General features: G+C 57.8%; 1 protein-coding gene across 2 annotated transcripts in view; it reads right to left on the bottom strand.

The window, feature by feature from the left end:
* EML1 (EMAP like 1) overlaps positions 1-10,398 on the bottom strand; it is a 211,596-nt gene extending 201,198 nt beyond the window's left edge. Inside the window, exon 1 of one of the 2 annotated variants that reach the window (XM_055361534.2) lies at positions 10,227-10,398. In XM_055361534.2, coding sequence (XP_055217509.1) covers positions 10,227-10,254 — 28 coding nt within the window. In that variant the 5' untranslated portion in view covers positions 10,255-10,398. The remainder of the gene's footprint in view (positions 1-10,226) is intronic. The other variant, XM_055361533.2, reaches the window with a different exon arrangement.
* Positions 10,399-19,856: the final 9,458 nt, after the last annotated feature.

The raw sequence follows: 19,856 nt of genomic DNA, 5'->3' as shown, positions 1-19,856 counted from the left end.
TCCCAGGCACCCAGGCACGCATGATCTCACGGATGTCACAGCTGTCGGCCCTAAGGGAACCTCTTTAGGGCACCTCATCCCTGGTTTTTGGTCATGGCCAAGCCTTTACCCTCTCTCACCAGCTCAGTGTTTCAAGATGGAAAGAAAAGGAAGAAAGTCCAGGAGGGGGTGGCTTTCCAAGTGTCTAAGGTGAGATGAGGCCCCTTCCCGTGCATTGCTGACCCTGCAGCGGGACCCCTGGGGCAGCACCAAGTCCCCGTGTGGCCAGGGGTGGGCTTGGTGGCTTCCACTGAGGCCTCCCAGTGACTGGCAGGTGTCCTTACTCCGAGCCCCTGCAGAGAGTAGATAAGAAGCGGACCCAAGCCTGACCCTGAAGCTCACCCTGCTCGCCCCATGAATTCCTAAGGCGCAGCCCAGCCCTGGTGCGGTGCAGACCTGGGTTTGGTGAATGAGACATGGACAGACACAGAAAGGATGTTCCTTGGGTCTCTGACAGCCCCTCACCCATAGGACATCCACCCTTCTCCACTGTCTACCCAAAAGGCCACCCCCCAACTGGGCAACCGAGGTGGCCCCAAACCCATTTTAGGATAGAGTTTCTCCTTCCCCCTCAGACCCCTGCCCCCCATCAGGCCAGACAGCTGCCGTTCCCCAAATGTGCCCTGTACATCTGGAGCCGATCTGTGCCACCCCGGGCCTGCCTTTCTCCTGGGCCAGAGGCTGGTCCCTTGGTCCAGGCCTGGAAGAAAGCGCAGTGCCCTCCTCGCCATTTCTATACATTTCCAGGGGAGTTCGGAGCTCATGATTTTTTTTCCAGAGATGGTGGCTGTTTTCCTTTTCTTCTTTTTTTTTTTTTGTTTGAGACGGGGTCTAGCTCTGTCACCAAGGCTGGAGTGCAGTGGCGCTATCTCGGCTCACTGCAAGCTCCACCTCCTGGGTTCACGCCATTCTCCTCCCTCAGCCTCCTGAGTAGCTGGGACTACAGGTGCCCGGGTGGTGGTTGTTTTTCTACCTCCTTAATCATGCTTATCCTGGGTATCTGGCCTTGTGAGATGGGGCACAGTGCCCGATAGAGCTGAGGCAAGCACAGGATAGCAAACAGGAGTGCGGAGGAGCCGCCCAGGGCAGGGCGCGGCAGACGCTCAACAAACCAGAGCACCCGGCCACTTGGGCTTCTCTCCCCAGGAAGAACTGGGAGCCCTGGGCGGGAGGAGCCCTGCTCGAGGGGTGGGGACACAGGACAAGGCTCTATGCCAGCCTCAGCCAGCCTTCTTAGGCATGAAGTTGACAGAAGCATCCACCAGCGGCAGAATGGGGATGGTGTGAGGCCCTGGGCTGCGTGGAGGGGGCCCAGGGTGTGGGGTGCGACTGAGCCAGCTCTGGCCATGGGGTAGAGCCGGGGCACCAGGCTTTGGCTGTTGTCCCCGGGCGAGCAGGAAACCACTCCAGAGAGATGCTGGGGCTTAGGCGGCACCTCCTACGTCCTCGGCTTCTGCTACAAGGAAGACTCCTGTTTCTCTTCATGCTGCACATCCGCCCCCACCCCATCCTGTGGAAACCTCCCCAGAGGCAGAGGGCTTGCCTGAAGCTAGTGCTTCCGCCACATAGCTGGGCTCAGGGCCAAGCCTCCACCAGGCTCCAAACATAGGTGCTCCCTGAGACCTCTCCCTCCTCCCGAAAAGTTCAGAGGGGATTGCTGGGCTTGGGTCCTGATAAAGGCCCTTCCCCCAAGCCACCGCCACACCCAGCTCCCTTCTTTGGGAAAGAGTGCCACTTTTCTGACCCTCCTGAGGTGGGTGACCCCAGGTTGGGGACAGCGCACCTGTCTCCGTCCCATCTGTCTCAGTTACTCCCTGTGTGACCTTGGGCAAGCCACTCCATTTCTCTAAATCTCCATTTGCTCGTCTGTAAAATGGAATGATAACATTGACTACATAGGTTAAAGGGGGCGTCCTGTGGAACTGAGTGTGTGAAAGGGCCTAGGGGAGGGGAGCCGCCATTTTTCAGTGCCTACTGTATACATTCTTGTTTAGTCCACCAGTAACCTCAGTCTATTAACCCTAAGGACAAGGACACCAGAGTGGGCTGAGAGGCAAATCCCACAAGGGGAGACCCAAGGCTGGCTGAATTCCCTGCTCTAGCCTCGCAGCACAGTGCCTGGCGGTACACCGTGCACACAGCACAGGCTCGGTACACCGTGCACACAGCACAGGCTCGGTACACCGTGCACACAGCACAGGCTCGGTACACCGTGCACACAGCACAGGCTCAGTAAGCGTCCACAGAGTCAGAGGTTAACTCAGACTATGAGCGAGAAGCGGCAGGAAGGATGTTTTCTGCTCCAGCACCAGCACTTGACATGTTTTTCCACCCAAAATAAATGAGGCAGGATTCCTAAAAGATGTGTTTAAACTTGGTAGAGAGTTCTCTAAACAGTTTGGCCTCGAGGTTGGACCACAGAGCTGAATACTGCAGGAATGTCTGACCCCCCAAACGGAGCTCAGCAGTATCAGGTCCAAATCTGGTTTTATTTCTAGCGATCCAGGTCGGTTCACTGACTTTTATGACAGGGTTCATAGGCAACCTCTAGTCTTTGCAAACATTATTTTTAAAGCAGATCTTATCTCATACAAAGCAATGTGTGATGTGTGTGGCCACAGCCCTCTGTTATACTGTAAAGTTTTATTTAAATGTGTTTCATAGTGTGTGCGTGTGTGTGTGCCATATGTGTATGTACACGCCCACCATTAAAAGTCATTTGGGGCCGGATGATGGCTCATGCCTGTAATCTCAGCACTTTGGGAGGCCGAAGCAGGCGGATAATTTGAGGTCAGAAGTTTGAGACCAGCCTGGGCAACATGGTGAAACCCCGTCTCTACTAAAAATACAAAAATTAGCCAGGTGTGGTGGCACGTGCCTGTAGTCCCAGCTACTTGGGAGGCTGAGGCAGGAGAATCGCTTGAACCCGGGAGGCAGAGGTTGCAGTGAGCCGAGATGTGCCACTGCACTCAAGCCTGGGCGACAGAGCAAGAGTCTGTCTCAAAAAAAAAAGTCAACTGGGAGAACCAGCTACTAAACTGATGACACAGCTTCTCTTTAATGGTGTCATAGAATCAAAGAGAGAGTGCGTATCTGTATTAGAGTGAAGAAAACACGCTCTTCTCATCATTTCCCCCAATATTATTCAAAAATCATTTCCTTCTAAACTCCTATCTCAGTTTTTGGATCTGAATAAACGGATTCCACAGCCTACTCATTCCAACACCCTCTTTTGTACCTCAGCAAATAAAAAGTCAAAGGATATTTCTGGCTAAGGTTTTTCTTGGTTATGCTTTTCCGCACTGGAGGTGATGACCGAATCATTCAGAAATTTATTTTCGTGCTTTAAAATGCAAATGCAAGTCCGTGGGAGGGAGCGATGTTTTGAAAAATCTTGCCCCTGGCGTTATGATTTGCATATTGGGAATCACATGATTTACATTTTGGATACCTGTTGACCACAGCTCACACAATGTGCTCTATTTCATAATTAAAATGGATTACTTGAAAAACAAACGAAGAAACAGACGGTCAATTAGGGGGAAAAAAACTCAATGAAAAGGGTGCAGACATTACTGCTGTTCCTAATGGAGAGACACACTCTGTCCTCTGGCCATTTGGTGTGCCCATGTGGCTTGCTGTAGCCAGTGAAACTTTGGCTGTGGCAAGGTGGGTTACTTCCCGGTGGGTGCATTTAACTGGTGCTGTGTCGCCATCTCTCTCTTGGCTGGCTGCAGTGACTGGGAAAACATGGGTCTTTATGGAAGCATCACGCTGGGTCACCTTGTAGGGACCTGCCCTGGGAGCAGGGAGGGGGTCACCAGACCTGCAGTGGTCTTTTTATAAGGTAGAAGTGTACCTTTGTGGTATTGAGCCATTGAGATTTGTTTATTCTGGAGCATCCCGATCCCATTCTGACTTATGTAAAAAAAGAGTAAGAAACAAAATAAAAACCAAAGAGGCTGTTTTGATGAAGGCAAAATTTTGAAATCAAAGTGCAAAAATTGGAAATTTGAAATGGGTGTCTATGGGCGACCTTTTACCTACCTCAGCAACTGGTTTCTATATTTTATTTTGACTGTGAAATTCAAGAAAAAAAATAGTGAAATGGTTGCAAATGCTAAATGCAAAAGCTGTTAGCATTTGCAACCATTAGCTGTTTTTTTATTTTAAAACTTTTGTTTTAAAAACATGATAAATAAAAAATAAAATCTATCTTGCTATCTCAAGAATGCTCCCTTAGAATTGACCCAATAGTTTAAAAGAACAGAAGTGGATAGCTTTCCTTTCCAAGTTACCTTTCTAACCTGCATTTCTTGTCATAGATGAAAAAGCCTGCGAGGGTACTTCCGACACTGGCCATGTGAATGTATTCATTTGCTGCCTGGAGGTTCATGTGCCGAGTGAGTGCAGGGCTGAGAAGGTACCGGGGCCTGCCTGATGTCAGGACTTGGGATGCATGTGCAGAGCCATGTGCTGGCCTGTGGATGGCTAACAGGTAAGTGGGTGGATGCTAACAAATCAGCATCTCTCAGGCCACACACGGAAGGGGGCCTGTCCTGGATCGCACAGTACTGAAGGATCCAGCCGCACCTGGACATGCCTAACAACATCCCACAGCTCGTAACTTCTGTGAGAAGGGCAGTGGTCTGGGGTGGTGCCACTCGAAGCTACTATCCAAGAAGGGTAGCAGGGCATGGGTGCTCCAAGGGTTCAGGGTCCCCAGGGGCTGCAGAACTCAGGGAAGGGTCCCTGGAGGAGGCAGGCCTCCACTGAGCCTGGACGATGGGACAAGTAGGAGACACCTCAGCAAAAGTGCTGGAGGGGCTCGACCTGTGCCTGGGAATCCAGCCTGAGCCCTAGCTCACCACGCCCTCGCTGGGTGACTGAGCCAGTCTCTCTTCCTCTTGGGCCTCAGTTTCCCCTGCTCCATAACATGGAGATCCCATGGGTTGGGAGTGTGGTGTGAACCTCAACGTAGGGGCGCCGTGAGGGGCACTGAAGAGGGACTTCCCAACTGCGGATTCCTCCTGCATGTCCCCACCCCGTGCCCAGCCTCTCGTGAGAGGTCGCTGGATGCTGCTGAGGTTGAGTCCTTCTTGGTGTCAATATCACAGGTGCCCGGCACACTTGCGGTGCTGTTCAAAGGTTCATGCCTGGAGATCACCCACACTTCCCTTGTGCCCCACAGTTCATAAGGAGTTAAAAGGAGTCATCCCATCCAATACCCATGACACCCCTGAGCTTATGGTGTCACCTCTACTTTACAGATGAGACCGCCGAGGCTCGGAGAGGAGAGGGGCCTGCCTGTGTCCAGGGCCAGGGCACATGGGGCTGGGATCTTACCCAGCCCTCCACGCACTCCACAAGTTTTACAGTTGAGCCCTGAAACACTGCCAGGTCACCCCACGGAGCCCTGAAAGTGACAGTATGTCCTTTGGGCCCTCCTAACAGGGGCGGCAGTATCAGGCTCAGCCTCCCCTGCACCGTCCCAGCACCCCAGCCCCAGCAGTTGCCAGATCTCCCTGTGCCCTCCTTCGGGTCCCTCCTCTTCTGTGTGGACCTCACCCTCTCTCCCCAGGACCATCTCACCAGCCTCCTCCTTGGCCTCTAGGCCTCCAGATCCTCCTTCCAATTCCTCCACCCACCGCACTGAAGCGAGCCATGTACCTTCTCCATCCCCAGCTCCAGAGCCTTCACTGGCTCCCTATCCCCAAGGATAGGCCAGTAACCATAAACTGGCCAGTAACCATAAACCCAGTGAAAACCCAGGCCACTTGCTGCCTCCAGCCTTGGCAACCACTGACGTCACATAAAACCACCTCTTGCTCCTCAGGGACTCATGCCCTGCCACCACCCTATGTGCAGGCATCCAGAAGGCACAGGGCATGGAGTCTGGCTTGGACCCTCAGAGAGACCCAGGCAGGACCAGCCCTTCACAGGGGCTGAGGCGGGGGGACTTGATGTCAGAACTCGTGACATGTGTCCAGAGCCATGTGCTGGCCTGTGGATGGCTAATACTTAACCTCTCTGAGGTCACACACGAAGGAAGGCTGCCCTGGGTCACTCAGCACCAAAGGCTCCCACTGCACCTGGACAGGCCTGTAGCATCCAACAGCTCGGGACTCCTACGAGCAGGGCAGGGGGCCACGTTGGCACCATTCACCAGGTCATCTCAGAGGTGTTCCCATATCCCAGGGCCACTCCAGGCATCTCATACCCTTTCCAGCACTTGTCTGCCCTGAAATCCAGGGAAGGGACACCAGGCCAGGCCCCTCCGCCTCAGAGAGCAGTGCAACCTCCTTGGGGACTGGGATGGCATAAATTGGGGGGCGAGGCCTTCTAGGAGAAACTGAGGTGAGAGCTGGGCGTGGCTGGGACAGGAAGAGAAGGTGGACGCTGCCCTGGTCCCTGGTGAGGGGCCCACTGTGAGGTCTGGGGGGGGTGCAAAATGTTGGGGTGCTGTCTGGGTTCTGGGATGCCAGGGAGAATTGAGTGAGCAGTTGGGTGGCCCCACTAATGTTTGCAGGCCCTATCCTTGGAAAACCATCCTTGACTTCAGGCAGAGAGAGGTACTTGGAGAGCCAAGTACTTGGGGGCCTTTTGGGGACACCAGGGATCTGTCAGCTCACCCAGCTGAATGTCTTGGTGAGAATCAGAAGCTGCAGGGCATTGGGGGAGGTGATAATGACGGGGGAACAAGTTCCCAGCACACGCACATACAAAAGGCACCAGCAAGGGCAGCCATGTCTCAACACACGAACAGGGTGACTGTGGCCCAGAGCAGGGCAGTGGGACTGGCGGAAGGTTACACAGGAGGAGAGACAGGGTCACTCTGCTGGCTGAACACTTCTGCAGGTTAGAGGCCTGTCCTTACCATACCCGCTGCAGCAGGGCAAATGCCCATCTGTCACAGAGGCTCACAGAAGTTAAGTGACTCACCCGAAGCCACAGAGCTAGGGAGTGGTAGAGCTGGGATTTGAACCCTGGTCTCTGATGGACCTGCATTCATTGCTCTGCTGAAAACAGAACAGCCTGCTCTTCAGTGCTTAGGATTGTAAAGTTGCTTTGCTAGAAACTTTCCCAAGCATGGGGGCAGCTTACAGCACAGAGACCTGGATTCTCTTCCTGCAGATTCTGGCCAGGACGGAGATGGGTAAATCACAAGGTCAAAGGCAGGAAAAGACAATCAACAGACCCAGGATGTGTAGAGCCGGCATCTTCTGAGGCCCCATCTATGCCAGGCAGGTGCCAAGCACTTACAGATCCTATTTCCAGACCCAGTGAGAGAACTGACGAACCCCCCATTTTAAAGATGAAGAAACTGAGGCTTAGTCAGGTGATGTGACTCTGCCCTGAAGAGACAGAGCCAAGCCTAGAATGCAGGCAACTGTAAAGGAAGCGCCTTTGCTGGCCGGGGTGTGTGGGCCGGTACTTGATGCAGGCGAGTTCCTGCTATAAATACGGTGCTGACTCCCGGGTAACCTTAGCTCCGGCTCACCCACCCAGGCACGGGGCCATAAATCCAGGGGCCGGCCACCTCCTGCTGCGCTCCTGCTCTGCAGAATTTTCCTGACACCCTAACAAGGCACTATGTTTTTCTCTACAGGTTGCAAGCTATTGGAGGCAATGTTGAGCTAGCCAACCCTGAAATGAGAGCTGCTTCTTCAGGTGCAAGCCAAAAAGCTCCACAAAATAGCCAGCCTCGCCCTCCTTGGGTGTGCAGGTGGGACTCCTGGGAAGAGGGGCCTAACCTGGGTTCTGTGCTTACAGGGTCTGAGGAACTGGGTTCGAATCCCTGCTCTGCCATTGACCAGCTGGGTGACCTCACGTGTGCCTCTCTGAGCTTCAGTGTTCTTAGTTACACGGTGGAGCTGATAGCCCCCACCTCCAGGTAATAAACAAAACAGTGTGTCCAGGACACAGCGGGTCCTCTGCTCCCCTCATCTCCCTCTCTAGGTTGCTTATGTATTGGTGAAATAATAACAGCTGTAACCACTAACAATAAGCCTGGCGTTATTTTAGGTGTGTTACATGCTGTTGGCCATTTAATCCTTAGTGCACGTTGAGGAGTTAATGTCCCAGTATTGTCCCCACTTAATGGATGGGGAAACTGAGGCACAGTGCCCTTGAATAGTCTGCCCTAGGTCACACCAGTCACAAGTGGAGAGCTGAGAATGTTCCCACTGCCGACACGGCTTGGGGAAATCGGTTACTGAAAACAGGTGAAAATATTTCAGAGCAGTGTCCTTGGAGCAACCACTGGTTGCTGCCGGGCAGGAATCCTAGAAAGGCCTGAACTTCACACTGTGTGCTCCAGAAGGCCCCCTTCTACCCATAAGTAAATATACCTTCCTGCACCAAGATGCCGCCTTTACTCCTGCCAGCCAAGTTCAACTTCAAACCCACATATTAGAGACAAAAGACCGTCACGTGGCATTCTATAGATGGGAAAACCAAGCCTGGAGCCTGCCCAGGGCCACCTGCCCACCAGGGCAGACAGAGCCAGCCTGGAATCCAGGCCCCACCTCCCAACCCAACCGGGCTGACCCTCTCCTAGATGGGGAAGGGACGGTGAGGCCCACGTCACCTCCCAGCCTCCAGGCTGCGCACACACATGCATGCTCAGTGCCCATTCCTTTGCTCCAACGGGCTAAATATTGTCCTGGCCTTCCTGAAATACCCATCTCCATGCGGGTGGCTTTGCAAACTGCTAAAACCAGGGCCATGTCCCTGGTGGAGAGGGAGAGCTATTCCGGGTTAGCGTCAGGTGTGGGGCAGGGCCAGCCAGAAAGAGCTGTCTGCTGGCTCCCGGGGCTCCCGCAGCCCCGGCGGGCAATTTCTGGCAGCCAGGACAACTGGCACCCAGTGGAAGAGGGTGAGGTCAGGCCCCTTCTGTCAATGTACCCCTCCCCAACACACACACACACACACACACACACTCTCTCTCTCTCTGTCTCTCTCACACACACACACACTCTCTCACACTCTCACTTGCTCTGTTCCAAATCCTACCCAGCCAGGCCAAGGCGCTGGCACTGTTCATTAGTAACAGGGTATCTGCAGAGTGCTGTCACCCACGATCTGCCCCACATTCCCCCAGGAGACCCTGATGAGTTCCGAGAGCCTCCAAGGTAGGGTTTTATGGAGAAGGAATCCACGTGCCAGCGACAATCGGTGGCTTACGAAGGAGGCCCTGCTGGAGGAGGCCAGACCTGGCTGCCTGGGCTGCCTGGGCTGCCCATCTGCTGCCCAGGGTGCCCACCTGCTGCCAGCACGCAGGGCCCTGAGCACTCAGTGCACCCCAGGCACCCGCAGGCGCTTTCACACAATATCATAAATTTAATTTTCACAGCCACTGGGGGGTTAGGGCCACAGTCTCCATTTTTACCTGGGGACACGGAGGCTCAGAGAAGTTAAGTTACCTGCCCAAGACCACCCAGCCTGGAGGTGAAATAACTGGAATTTGAACCTGGACAGCCTGACTCCAGAGTCCCCCTGGATTTGGCCGTCCCCAGCCCCCATTCCGCCAAGGCTGGCTCTGTAACTGGCAGGAGCCGGGGGCAGCCAGCCAGGCACATAGGTGGCCAGTCCCCACCACAGCCTCTTGCCTCAGGCAGAGCAAAGGGCAGTGGGCAGACCCCAGAATCTGATCGCCCTTCTGCCTGCCTGTGTCGCTGGCCATTTTCAACCTAGAGGATATGAGGGCACACAGAGGGCCTGCCTGGTGCTGCCGGACCAGGGACTCAGAACGCCCAGAGGTCTCAGACTTGGGGAATCAGACGGAAGCTGTGTGCTCTCCCCCGCCGTTAAATGTTCACACACATTCGTCTGCATGCGGTTCCAGTGGCCCACGGCATCCTGAGCCCACCCATGGGTCCCGTCGCAACCCCTGCCCCTCTGTCCTGGGTCAGCTCTGGCCCCGGCTGCCAGCCCCGGGAGAGCTTGAATCAGGCACAGCTTCCTGCGCTGGCTACACTGGGCAGTCAGGGGGTGCGGCGGAACCTAGCTTTGAAAGTCAAGCTCCCCCCCTTCCAGCGGCACAGGCCCCCCAGGCGTCGGGCAAGGAGGAAGGGGGTCCAGCTCACAGCTGCCTGCAGCCTGCGGGGGCCCCAGTGCCCTCGGTGACTGGCGGCCTTGGCTCTGCAACCGGAGCCACGGCGGGTAAATATAGCGCTGCCACTCACCGGCGGAGGGGCCCTCGCCGTCCGACATGGTGTGGAAGATGGGCGGCCGGCTGGCCACCAGCCTGCAGGGTCACTCAGAGCCTCAGCGGCTGTCACCCACCCAGCAGGGCTTGGGGCTCCTCCGCGTCCAGCCCCAGGCAGCGTCCCGCCCCGGCCGGCCTGGCCACCCCCCCATGCTGGGCTGGGCAGATAAGAACGTGCTCAGTGCCAGCAGCCTGTGCGATTGGTGGATAAATCTGGGCACTGCCCTCCCCCGCCCAGGGCCTCTCTGGGGCAGCCCCAGGATGTTGCTTGAGAAGCCACTGCACCCCTAGGTGCTTGGTCAGTCCCAAGACTCCAGCTCCTGGGGACTTGGGAATGCCTGTACACTCTTTCCTTGGGAACGGTTCCACCCAGCCAGCAAGGGACGTTTATGGACATTTAGGGAAGGAGAATAACAAGTGATGCCACCACTGAGTACGTGCCCGGGACCAGCAGTTATGTGAAGTGTGGCCACCCCTGTCATCTCACTGCTCTCCAGAGCTGCTGCGACCATCATGTCCATGTCACAGAGAGGTTAAGGGACCCACCCAAGCCACCGGGTCAGTGCGGGGTGTGAGCAGGATCTGGAGCCAGGCTGTCTGTCTCCAAGGCTGCAGGAAGGCCGTCCCTTGCCTTTGATTGTTTGGCCAAAAGCAGCCAGCACTTCGGGCATCTACTGTGTGCTGAGTGTGCCACGTGTTGGGGGTCAACAGGGGATGGAGACAGGATCCCCAGGGGCAGTCATGTGGTCCTGGCACAGTGTGGGTGCTCAGGAAAAACTGGTTGAAAGAATGCACTCCAGCAAGCTCTTAGTATGCTCTTGTTGTGTACCTGGCTCAGAGCCAATCCAGCCCCTCCCCTGGTCCCCACAAAGTGCAGGGCAGGACCAGCCAAGGGCTGGAGATCCCAGAGGCATCACCCCAGGGTTGGCCTTTGCTGGGCCCCCCAGGCCCTAGGTCTACCTAGTTCTGTATGCAGAGACCAGAGGGAATGAAATGGCTTAAAGAGAAGGGAGAGAAACTCAATCCGAGAGATCCAGGAGGGCTTCCTGGAAGAGCAGGCATTTGAGTTATCTTTAAGTGAAAATAAAGTTAGTTCTTTCTTTCTTTCTTTCTTTTTGCCACAGGGTCACCCTGGGGTGCAGTGGTATGATCACAGCTCACGGCAGCCTCAACCTCCTGGGCTCAGGTGATTCTCCCGCCTCAGTCTCCCCAGCTGAGACCACAGGTCTGTGCCGCCACACTTAGCTATCTTTTGTGGTGGGGGGTGGGGGGGTGTCTCACCATGTTGCTCTGGGTGGTCTTGAACTCCGAGCTCAAGCAATCCTTGTGCTTCGGCCTCCCAAAGTGCTGGGATTACAGGCATGAGCCACTGTGCTGAGCCCAGAAAGTTTTTTTTTTTTTTTTTTTAGATGGAGTCTTGCTGTTGTTGCCCAGGCTGGAGTACAGTGGCGCCATCTCGGCTCACTGCAACCTCCGCTTCCCAGGTTCAAGCAATTCTCCTGCCTCAGCCTCCTGAGTAGCTAGGATTACAGGCACCTGCCACCATGCCCGGCTAATTTTTGTACTTTTAGTAGAGACAAGGTTTCACCACGTTTGGCCAAGCTGATCTTGAACTCCTGACCTCAAGTGATCTCCAAGTGCCTCGGCCTCCCAAAGTGCTGGGATTACAGGCATGAGCCACCGCACCCAGCCCAGAAAGTTTTTTGAAGGGAATAGAGGGTGTTCTAAGAAGAGAATCCAGCAGGTGTGGAGGTGAGAAAGCCCGGCTGAAGAGTTACAGGGGTCTCTGGCAGGGCTGGAGGTGGCAGGGGTCGCTGGCAGGGCTGGAGGTGGCAGCAAGCCTGAGAAGAAGGATGATGCTTAAGGCAGGGGAGGCCTCAGGGCTGGGGAAGTCAGAGGAGGCTTCCTGGAGGAGGGGGCAGATGCTGGTGCTGAGGATAAATTAGCCTCAGGAAAATGAGAGGCAGGTGGAGCAGCGTGCTGGGGCATCCTGGCAGCTCTTCCATCTGCACTGAGGCCTTTGCTGGCTCAGGGACCTGGGGAGTGAAGGCGGGAGGACGAGGCCTCCATGTTTCCAAAGGAAGCCCTATCTGTGGGTGGGGTGGGGAAGAAGGCTGTGAAGTCACAGCCTCCACTCTTCACCCCTGCACTGGCCATCGGAGAGAAAGAACTCAATCTCTATGGTATAGGCATTTGCCTGTGCTGTTCCCTTGGCCTAGGAATTCTCTGTCCTCCTCTTTCCGTGGGAAGCTGTGGCTGCCCCTAAAGGCAGCTCAGGGGCCCTGCTGCGTTTTCCCTTGCCCCACACTCCACTCTGCCAACTCCGACCTCACTGTGGTCAGTGCCTAGTCCTGGCTGTCTCCACCTCTTGGTTGGCTCTTGCTGCCCTGTCAGATAATGAACTCGCCATCACTGATGGTATTCAAGCACGGCTGCGCAGCTGCTGGGCGGGGACACAGCGGAGGGAGCTCAAGCATCATGTAGGGTTAAATGGCTGTGGGGTCCCTCCCAGGTGACCAATTTGTCCCGTTTCCCTGGGACTTCCCCTGTTTTAGCCCTGAATGTCCTCCATGGATCCTGGAAACTGACCCCCCACCAGCTTCAGACAAACCAGGACTGGTGGCCATCTTGGGTCCCTCCTAACTGAAGTTTTCTTTCCTCCTAACTGAAATTTTAATTTTAAGAGAAAAAAGAGAAAGACAAAGCCAGACGTCCCCTGGAACTGTCTCCTCCACCCCGAAAATTCCCCTCGTCCCTCCACATCCCCTAGGTGTGATTCCAGGACAACTCTGGGGGAGGGGCGGAGGTGGAACCACGGTGCTCTGTGCCTTGGGCTGGGGTGAGGGGGCGGCAGGGAGAAAATCGGGTGCAGGTCAGCAAAGACAGAAGCCCAGTGTCTTCCCCTGCAAAGTGGGAGGAGCCCCGCCTGCCCGGCTGTGGGCTGAACTGAGGTAGCTCTGCGGCACTTGGCAGACTTCGGGTGTGCACAGGTGGCATCTGTATCCCCGGGGAGGGGGTGTGACCAGGGAAGGACTGGCGTGAGTCCCTCGCTGGGCACCTCTGCTTTGCCTTGGCGCGGCAGCTGGTATCAGGCACTGGAGGGAGTGGGAGGCATGGACTGGGGGCTGACCTGTCTCCTAGGTCCCACCCCGCTGTATGGGCTTCACACACTGCGGCCCCTCTCAGTGCCTGCTGTCCAGCACACCCAGGCCCATGGGTCAATGCCAGGCAGGGCCTGTGGCCACATCTCGGGTCTCAACTCCTGTCACCCTTGCTCTGGGCTCCCTGGGATGGGCTGGGCTGATGGAGGGGCACACTGTGGGACAGAGGGGGCCAGTGCTGACCCCCCAGGAACCCCCATGAGACTGCCAGAGTCCAACCCGGGGTTCTACAGGTGTGGGATGCATCTTGGTGCTGGACAAACTGGCACTGCAGAAAAGAGCCCCGCCACACCACCCGCCTCCCCGACAGAGGCCTCACCTTCACCCAAGTGGGCTGCGGGACCAGGGCTGGGAGGAGCCTGGTGTCAGGTGAACCCAGGTCAAATCCCAGCTCCAGCAGCCCTCCTGGGTGACAGGGACAAGCCTGGCCCCAGCCTCGGTTTTTTGCCTAGAAGGGGTGATGCCCACTGGGGCCGTGGTGAAGATTAAACCAGGGCAAGATGCCACGGAGGGGCATTCCAGCTCCCCACCCTGCAGCCATCTGTCCGGCTGCCCCTGTGTCTCACCCAAGCAGGCCGCCCAGTGTCCACTGGCTGGAGCTGGTTCCCTGTGGTCGGCCACTTCCCCTTCCTGTGTCTGGCTCCAAGTCCCTTCCTGTTTTCTTTATCACGGGAACGTGTGTTGGGGATAAACAACCAGAGTCCCCTGCTCCCGAGGCCACTGCACATGTGCAAGAATGTGTGTAAGTGGATGTGTGTGGTGATGCCTGTGTGTCCACTGGGACACATACACAGGTGCAGTGGGCACGTGTGGGAGAGTGTGTGCATGCAAGGATGTGTAAGTGAACGTGTGTGATGATGCACGTGTGTGCACGGGTGCATGGCAGTGGACACGTGTGGGAGAGTGTGTGCATGCAAGGATGTGTAAGTGAACGTGTGTGATGATGCACGTGTGTGCACGGGTGCATGGCAGTGGGCAGGTGTGTGGGGGAGTGCGTGTGCATGTGAGAATGTGTGGGTATGTGTGCCCATGGGAGCTTGTGATGTCCACGTGCGGGAGTGTGTCTGCGTGTCAGGTGTGTGTGTGCATGATGCGCCTCCTGCAGCTCACCCTGAAGCTGCAACAGTTTGTGTGCCCGCTGGCCCCCGAGGGCTCACCTATGTGTGATTTGGCTGGTCTCAATAGCTACTCCATGGTCACCATGATGGGGCAGATGCTGCCGGGGCCTGAACATGCCCTGGGGGCAGCCTCTCAGGGCCCACAGGCTTGTGGGTGGAGGGGCACTGGTGAAGGAACTGAGGTCAGGAAGGAAGGGCAGGTGGTCAGGGAGGACCTCTGAGAGTCATCCACACAGAGACCTGGGAAGTGAGGAATGGGGGTGGGGATGGATAGGATAAGATGGGCCTAGCGGTAGGAAAGAGCTCGGGCACCCAGGAATGGTTTGAGATGGCCAGACGGTGTGAAATCTGGTCGGGCAGGAGTTGGGGTCATTGGAAGGGCATGGGGCAAAGGGAGGGGCACACATATACTGATGCCTGTGGGGCCCAGCCCAGAGCCAGTGCCCTTCCTGGGTTCCCTGAGACACCACAGCATCATGCCGCTTCCCAGGAGAGGCTCTGCAGTGACTGCTCACCCACGGTGTGCCCAGGCCCCTCCCCAGCTGCCATCGCCTGGAGGAAGGCCGGCCCCTGGGTTCCCACACTGTTTGGCCAGCCAGCACCAGCACTGGCTGGAAAGTGTCCCTGGAGGGACAGAGGAGGGTCAGTGATCAAAGGTGGAGGGGCAGCCAAGCGTGGCGGGGGTCAGGGAAGAGGCCCTGCTTCCCACCCGTACCTCCCCCACCGCTGACACCTGCTGCCCCGCACTCACCCGGCCCTGGCTGGGCCTCAGGAGTGCAGCCTCTCCCTGCTGGAGACCCCTCAGACTTGGGTTCTCCCTGTACACAGAGCCAGGACAGGTGAGGAGCAGGGAGCCTCACGTGGGGCCTTGGTGGCCACGACTTGAAGGACAATGGATGTCCACACTGGATGGCCCCAAGCTCCTGGCTGTGTGGCCTTGGGCAGGTTAGCCCATCTCGCTGGACGTGGGGTGAGGACAGAACGCATGCCACACGGCAGGGGCCCAGCCCACGGCGACGCGTCTGATGTTTGTCCACTGCCTTGGGTTCAAAGAGACACCTCCTTGTAGTCCAGGTCAGGCCTGACACACCAGCTCCACACAGAGCATGAGATAGACACGGATGTGGAGACTCATCCGCACAGCCTCACACACGGGGGGCCAGACAGATACCCAGAGACAAGGGAACAGGAACACGAAGAGGTACGGAGAGACACGCAGAGACACACACGTGCACGTGGGGCTCACATGCACGCACACACGTGCACCTGCTCCAGCAAAGCTCTGCGAGCTGGTTCCAAACACCCAGGGCCCCCTGTCCAGCCCAGGCACCCCTGACTGGCCGCTGCCTGGGTGGCCTTGGGCAACCCTCCCAGCGTCCAGGCTCCCAGCCAGGAAAGAAGCCCGCGAGGCGCATGCAGCTGCACCGGGTGTCCCTGGGATGAGGGTGTGGGCAGCTCCTGGCTTCCTTGGGCTATCCCCTCACCTCTGGGGTGGCGGCCAAGGAGCCACTGTCATTTGGGAGGGGGCAGGGAGGTGATGGGGAGGCCTCCCAGGTTCAGGCTCCTGGGCTCAACAGCAGGGGCAAGGGCCCCAGGGACAGCCCACCGCACCCTCTGCCCTCTGGCCCTGAGATGGGGCAGGCCGCCACCTCTCGGAGCCTCGTCTGTAGCACAGGGGCCTGGAGGTACAGTAAAGCTGGCTCAGGGTTGGCCGTACAGCATGCCCAACAGGTGAGGCTCATGGCCAGCACAGCGTGACTCGAATCATCGGGGATCCTCACCCAGTGTCTGCCACTGGCCGATGGGCTCTTGCCCTGGGCCCAGGGTGCTCCTGTGCGGGCTGCTGCTCATGCTGGTCTCTGCCTGGCCTCGCCCTGGGCCCATGGAGCCCCATCCAGGGCAGGCTCCAAACAGGATGCAGCTGGCAGGTGTCCTGCACAGGGACCTGCAGCCTTGCCCTTGGCACCCAGAATTAGGAGGCTGCCTCCTGCAGGGTGGGGGGGACCCCTCTGCCTGGCCACCCGAGGTCTGGTCCTCACAGGGGCTGCCCAAGAAGTGAGCACCAGGTAGGTGACTATGGTTTTCTCTGGTGAGAAGGATTTACTGGGGAGAGGCTGCGTTCCAGAAGAAATGAGTGTTTTTAAAGCTCCAGGCCAAGGCAGGGCCTTGACTCTGTCCCTCCCCACCCCTGGCCCTGCATTCAGAGAAATGACCCTCCCTCCCACTGTGAGTCCCCTTCCGTCTGCCAGAAATACCCCCAGTGACTGCCGGGGAGGGCGCGGGTGGGGGTGGGGGTTATTTTTGGACATCCAGAGATGCCTGAAGCTGGAGCCCGGGGTGAGGCTGGAGCCCGGGGTGAGGTCCGGAGCCCAGGGTGAGGTCTGGGCAGATGTGAATTTAGTCACTCCAACTGACTGGACCAGCATAAGGCGCTCGGTGCCCGTTCGGCCAGGACTGCCAGGAGGGGCCGGCTCAGGCTTCTGGCAAGTCCCATCCAGAACCTTCCCAGGTGGGCAGCTAATTGCTGGGACACAGGGCATGGTCCTCTGTCTACCCACATTGGCTGTCACTGAAGCCCAGCAGAGCCACCGCCTCCAGCCCCAGCACCCAGAGCACAGAGGAAGAAAACCTCCCACCTGGCCATAGCTGGGCCAAGGCTCTCACCCCACACCCGGCAGCCCAAGGTTCCTGAAGCCACCCCCAACCCAGCCTAGGCTCCTAGGCACCCTAGAGGGCTGGGCCAGCTCAGGGTCTCCAGCCGCAGGTCGCTAGGGCAGAGGGCAGGGAGGTTTCCAAAGGTTTTCAGAGTTCAGCAGCTCAGCCCTGGGGAAGCTAGTGCCTGGGGAAGGCGGGCCCCCAGGAATGTGCAGGCTGGAAGCCTCCTGCCGGGACGCGAGCGTAGATCAAACACGTCCAGGTTTACAGAGAAGGGGACAGGCTCAGAAAAGGCTGCCACTGGCCGAGGTCACAAGAGAGGGAGTGGCAGGGCAGGGCGGGGCCCGCAGTCTCTGGAGCCGCTTAGTGAGGGCATCCCCCGGCCTCCCCAGCGGCGGCAGCAGCCTGCACCCCGCCCGAGCCCCCCGACCCCGCGCACTTCCCGCCAGAGCTGCGCGTTCCCGCCCGGCGTGCCTCCCGGCCGGCCTGCCAGCGCCCCAGACCCAGGCCCGGCTCCCGGCGAGGCCTGCGGGCCCACCCGCCAAGCGACCGCTGCACCCGCCCGGGGGGCCGTGCCTGCGCCCCCAGCAGCTACCAGACCTCACCGCGCATCGGGAGCCCCATCTGTGAAATGGGGGTGGCTATCCCACCCCTACGCCGTGGCCAGAGCTTGCCACTGCCGACCCCCGGCCTCCCCGCTGACCCCGCTTCCGGGAGCGGGGCTGGCGTCCCCTCGGCCCACCCACTCCGCGCCTCGGGACCCTCCGCGCCTGGGGCCGGCGCCGCCCGCTCGGCCTTGGCGGGAGGACGAGCCCGAGCTCTGCGCCAGCGCGCCACCGTGCGGCTCTTCCGGGGACTGCGCCGCCTTGCCTGCGGAAAAGCCCTCCCTTCCCTGCAGGTGACAATGACCAGACTCACAGTGCCAGAGCCCGACCCTCGTGTGGACACTAATTCCCCTCCAACCCTAGGAAGTGGGTCCTATTATTTGTCCTCCCTTACAGATGGGGAAACTGAGGCCCAGGCAGGTGGGGGCAGGATTTGACCCCAGGTAGCCTTGCTGCATAGCCTTGGGTTTAATCCTATCCATCTTGCCTGGGTCCGGGGGGTCAGCTTCACCTAGACTGGCGGCACCGGCCCATGCACATTGGGATCTACTGGGAGACTTAAAAAGAAAACAGTTGGGCCGGGCGCGGTGGCTCACGCCTGTAATCCCAACACTTTGGGAGGCCTAGGAGGGTGGATCATCTGAGGTCAGGAGTTCGAGACCAGCCTGGCCAACATGGTAAAACCCCGCCTCTACTAAAAAAATATATTAAATACAAAAATTAGCTGGGCGTCGTGGCACATGCCTGTAATCCCAGCTACTCCGGAGGCTGAGGAACCCAGGAGGCGGAGGTTGCAGTGAGCAGAGATTGTGCCACTGCACTCCAGCCTGGGCAACAAGAGTAAAACTACATCTCAAAAAAGAAAAAAGAAAAAGAAGAGTTTCTGGGCCCCACCCCAGAGGCTGATTCACCTGGCCCAGGTGGCTCCCCCATGCAGCATGGACTGAGAGCCACCTGCCCCTCACAGAAAGCCCAGTCTACGGAAGAGGAAGTGGCTCAGAAAGGAAGGGCAGGATGGCCCCACCGGCAGTGACAGTGGGGCTGGGGGGTTCTGGCTCTGCACTTCCCAGCCATCTGGGATTCCTGGGGCGTGCAGAAGACAAGCCCAGGCCTGCAGGGATAGGGCATGCTGAGCCTGTGGAAGGCCACTGGATGCAAAGGGCCATGGGTTCAAGTGCTGACTCCACTATGGCCCAGCTGTGGCTCTGGCCTTGACTTCCCCATCTGTGAAATGGGGCATAGTTGGCTCCTGTTTCCTGGCAGGATTTGAAGAAATCATGGTGTGAAGGCTCAGGCTCAGCAACAGACAGATATTTGCCAAATCAGGGGATGGTCAAGCCGGGAACTTGAAGTCTCTGGAGGGAGCCAATCCCTCCAGGCCCCTCCAGACAATGCTGGGTTGTGTCGCTGCAGTACTGAGGCTTGGTGGCCTGTGGCCCTTTTAGATGGACTGTGAAGGAGGTGCTGTACTGTGGGGACTAGGCCCAGCCACAGCAGGAGGCAGAGGGCATGGACTGTGGGAAGCGTGGGCAGATGTGTGGGTACTGGTGAACCTCAGAGACTCAGAGAAGGGCTGCAGAGGGCGGAGGGGGGAGCACAGCACAGCAGGTCGGGAAACAGTGCCCGGCTGGGGGCTTGGGAACAGGACGCTGGGAGACAGCAGCATTTGGGGTGGCTGTGGGAAGGGGCTGCTTCTGGCCAGGGATGAGTTTGACCAGGTGGCTGGAGGCTGAGCCCGGGCATACCATTCTCAAAGTGAGTGGTGAGTTTGGGGGCCCCTCAGACAGCGAGCTGGAAATGGAGAGGGTGGAGGGTGCAGCTTGATGAGGGGCTGGCCAGGTACCCACGTGGTCAGGCGAGGTGCTAGGGGAGCAGGAAGACCCTCGCTCTGCAAGAACGCTGCAGTTCTCGAGGCATCCCGGGGGCCAGACCCTCTGCCCAGAGGCCGGGGTGTGCATTCTCAGGGCCCACCTGGGCTGGGGAGAGGGCCAGGCTGGGAACCCAGACACTTGTCTCCTCCATTCTGAGCCACCCCAGGCCCCACCTGTACTGAGCATGTCACTTCCGC

The sequence above is a fragment of the Gorilla gorilla genome, chromosome 15 (assembly GCF_029281585.2).
Source record: "Gorilla gorilla gorilla isolate KB3781 chromosome 15, NHGRI_mGorGor1-v2.1_pri, whole genome shotgun sequence".
NCBI classification, from domain to species: Eukaryota; Metazoa; Chordata; class Mammalia; order Primates; family Hominidae; genus Gorilla; species Gorilla gorilla.
Note: the sequence above shows the minus strand (reverse complement) of the source record. Positions and strands in the feature narration are given on the sequence as shown.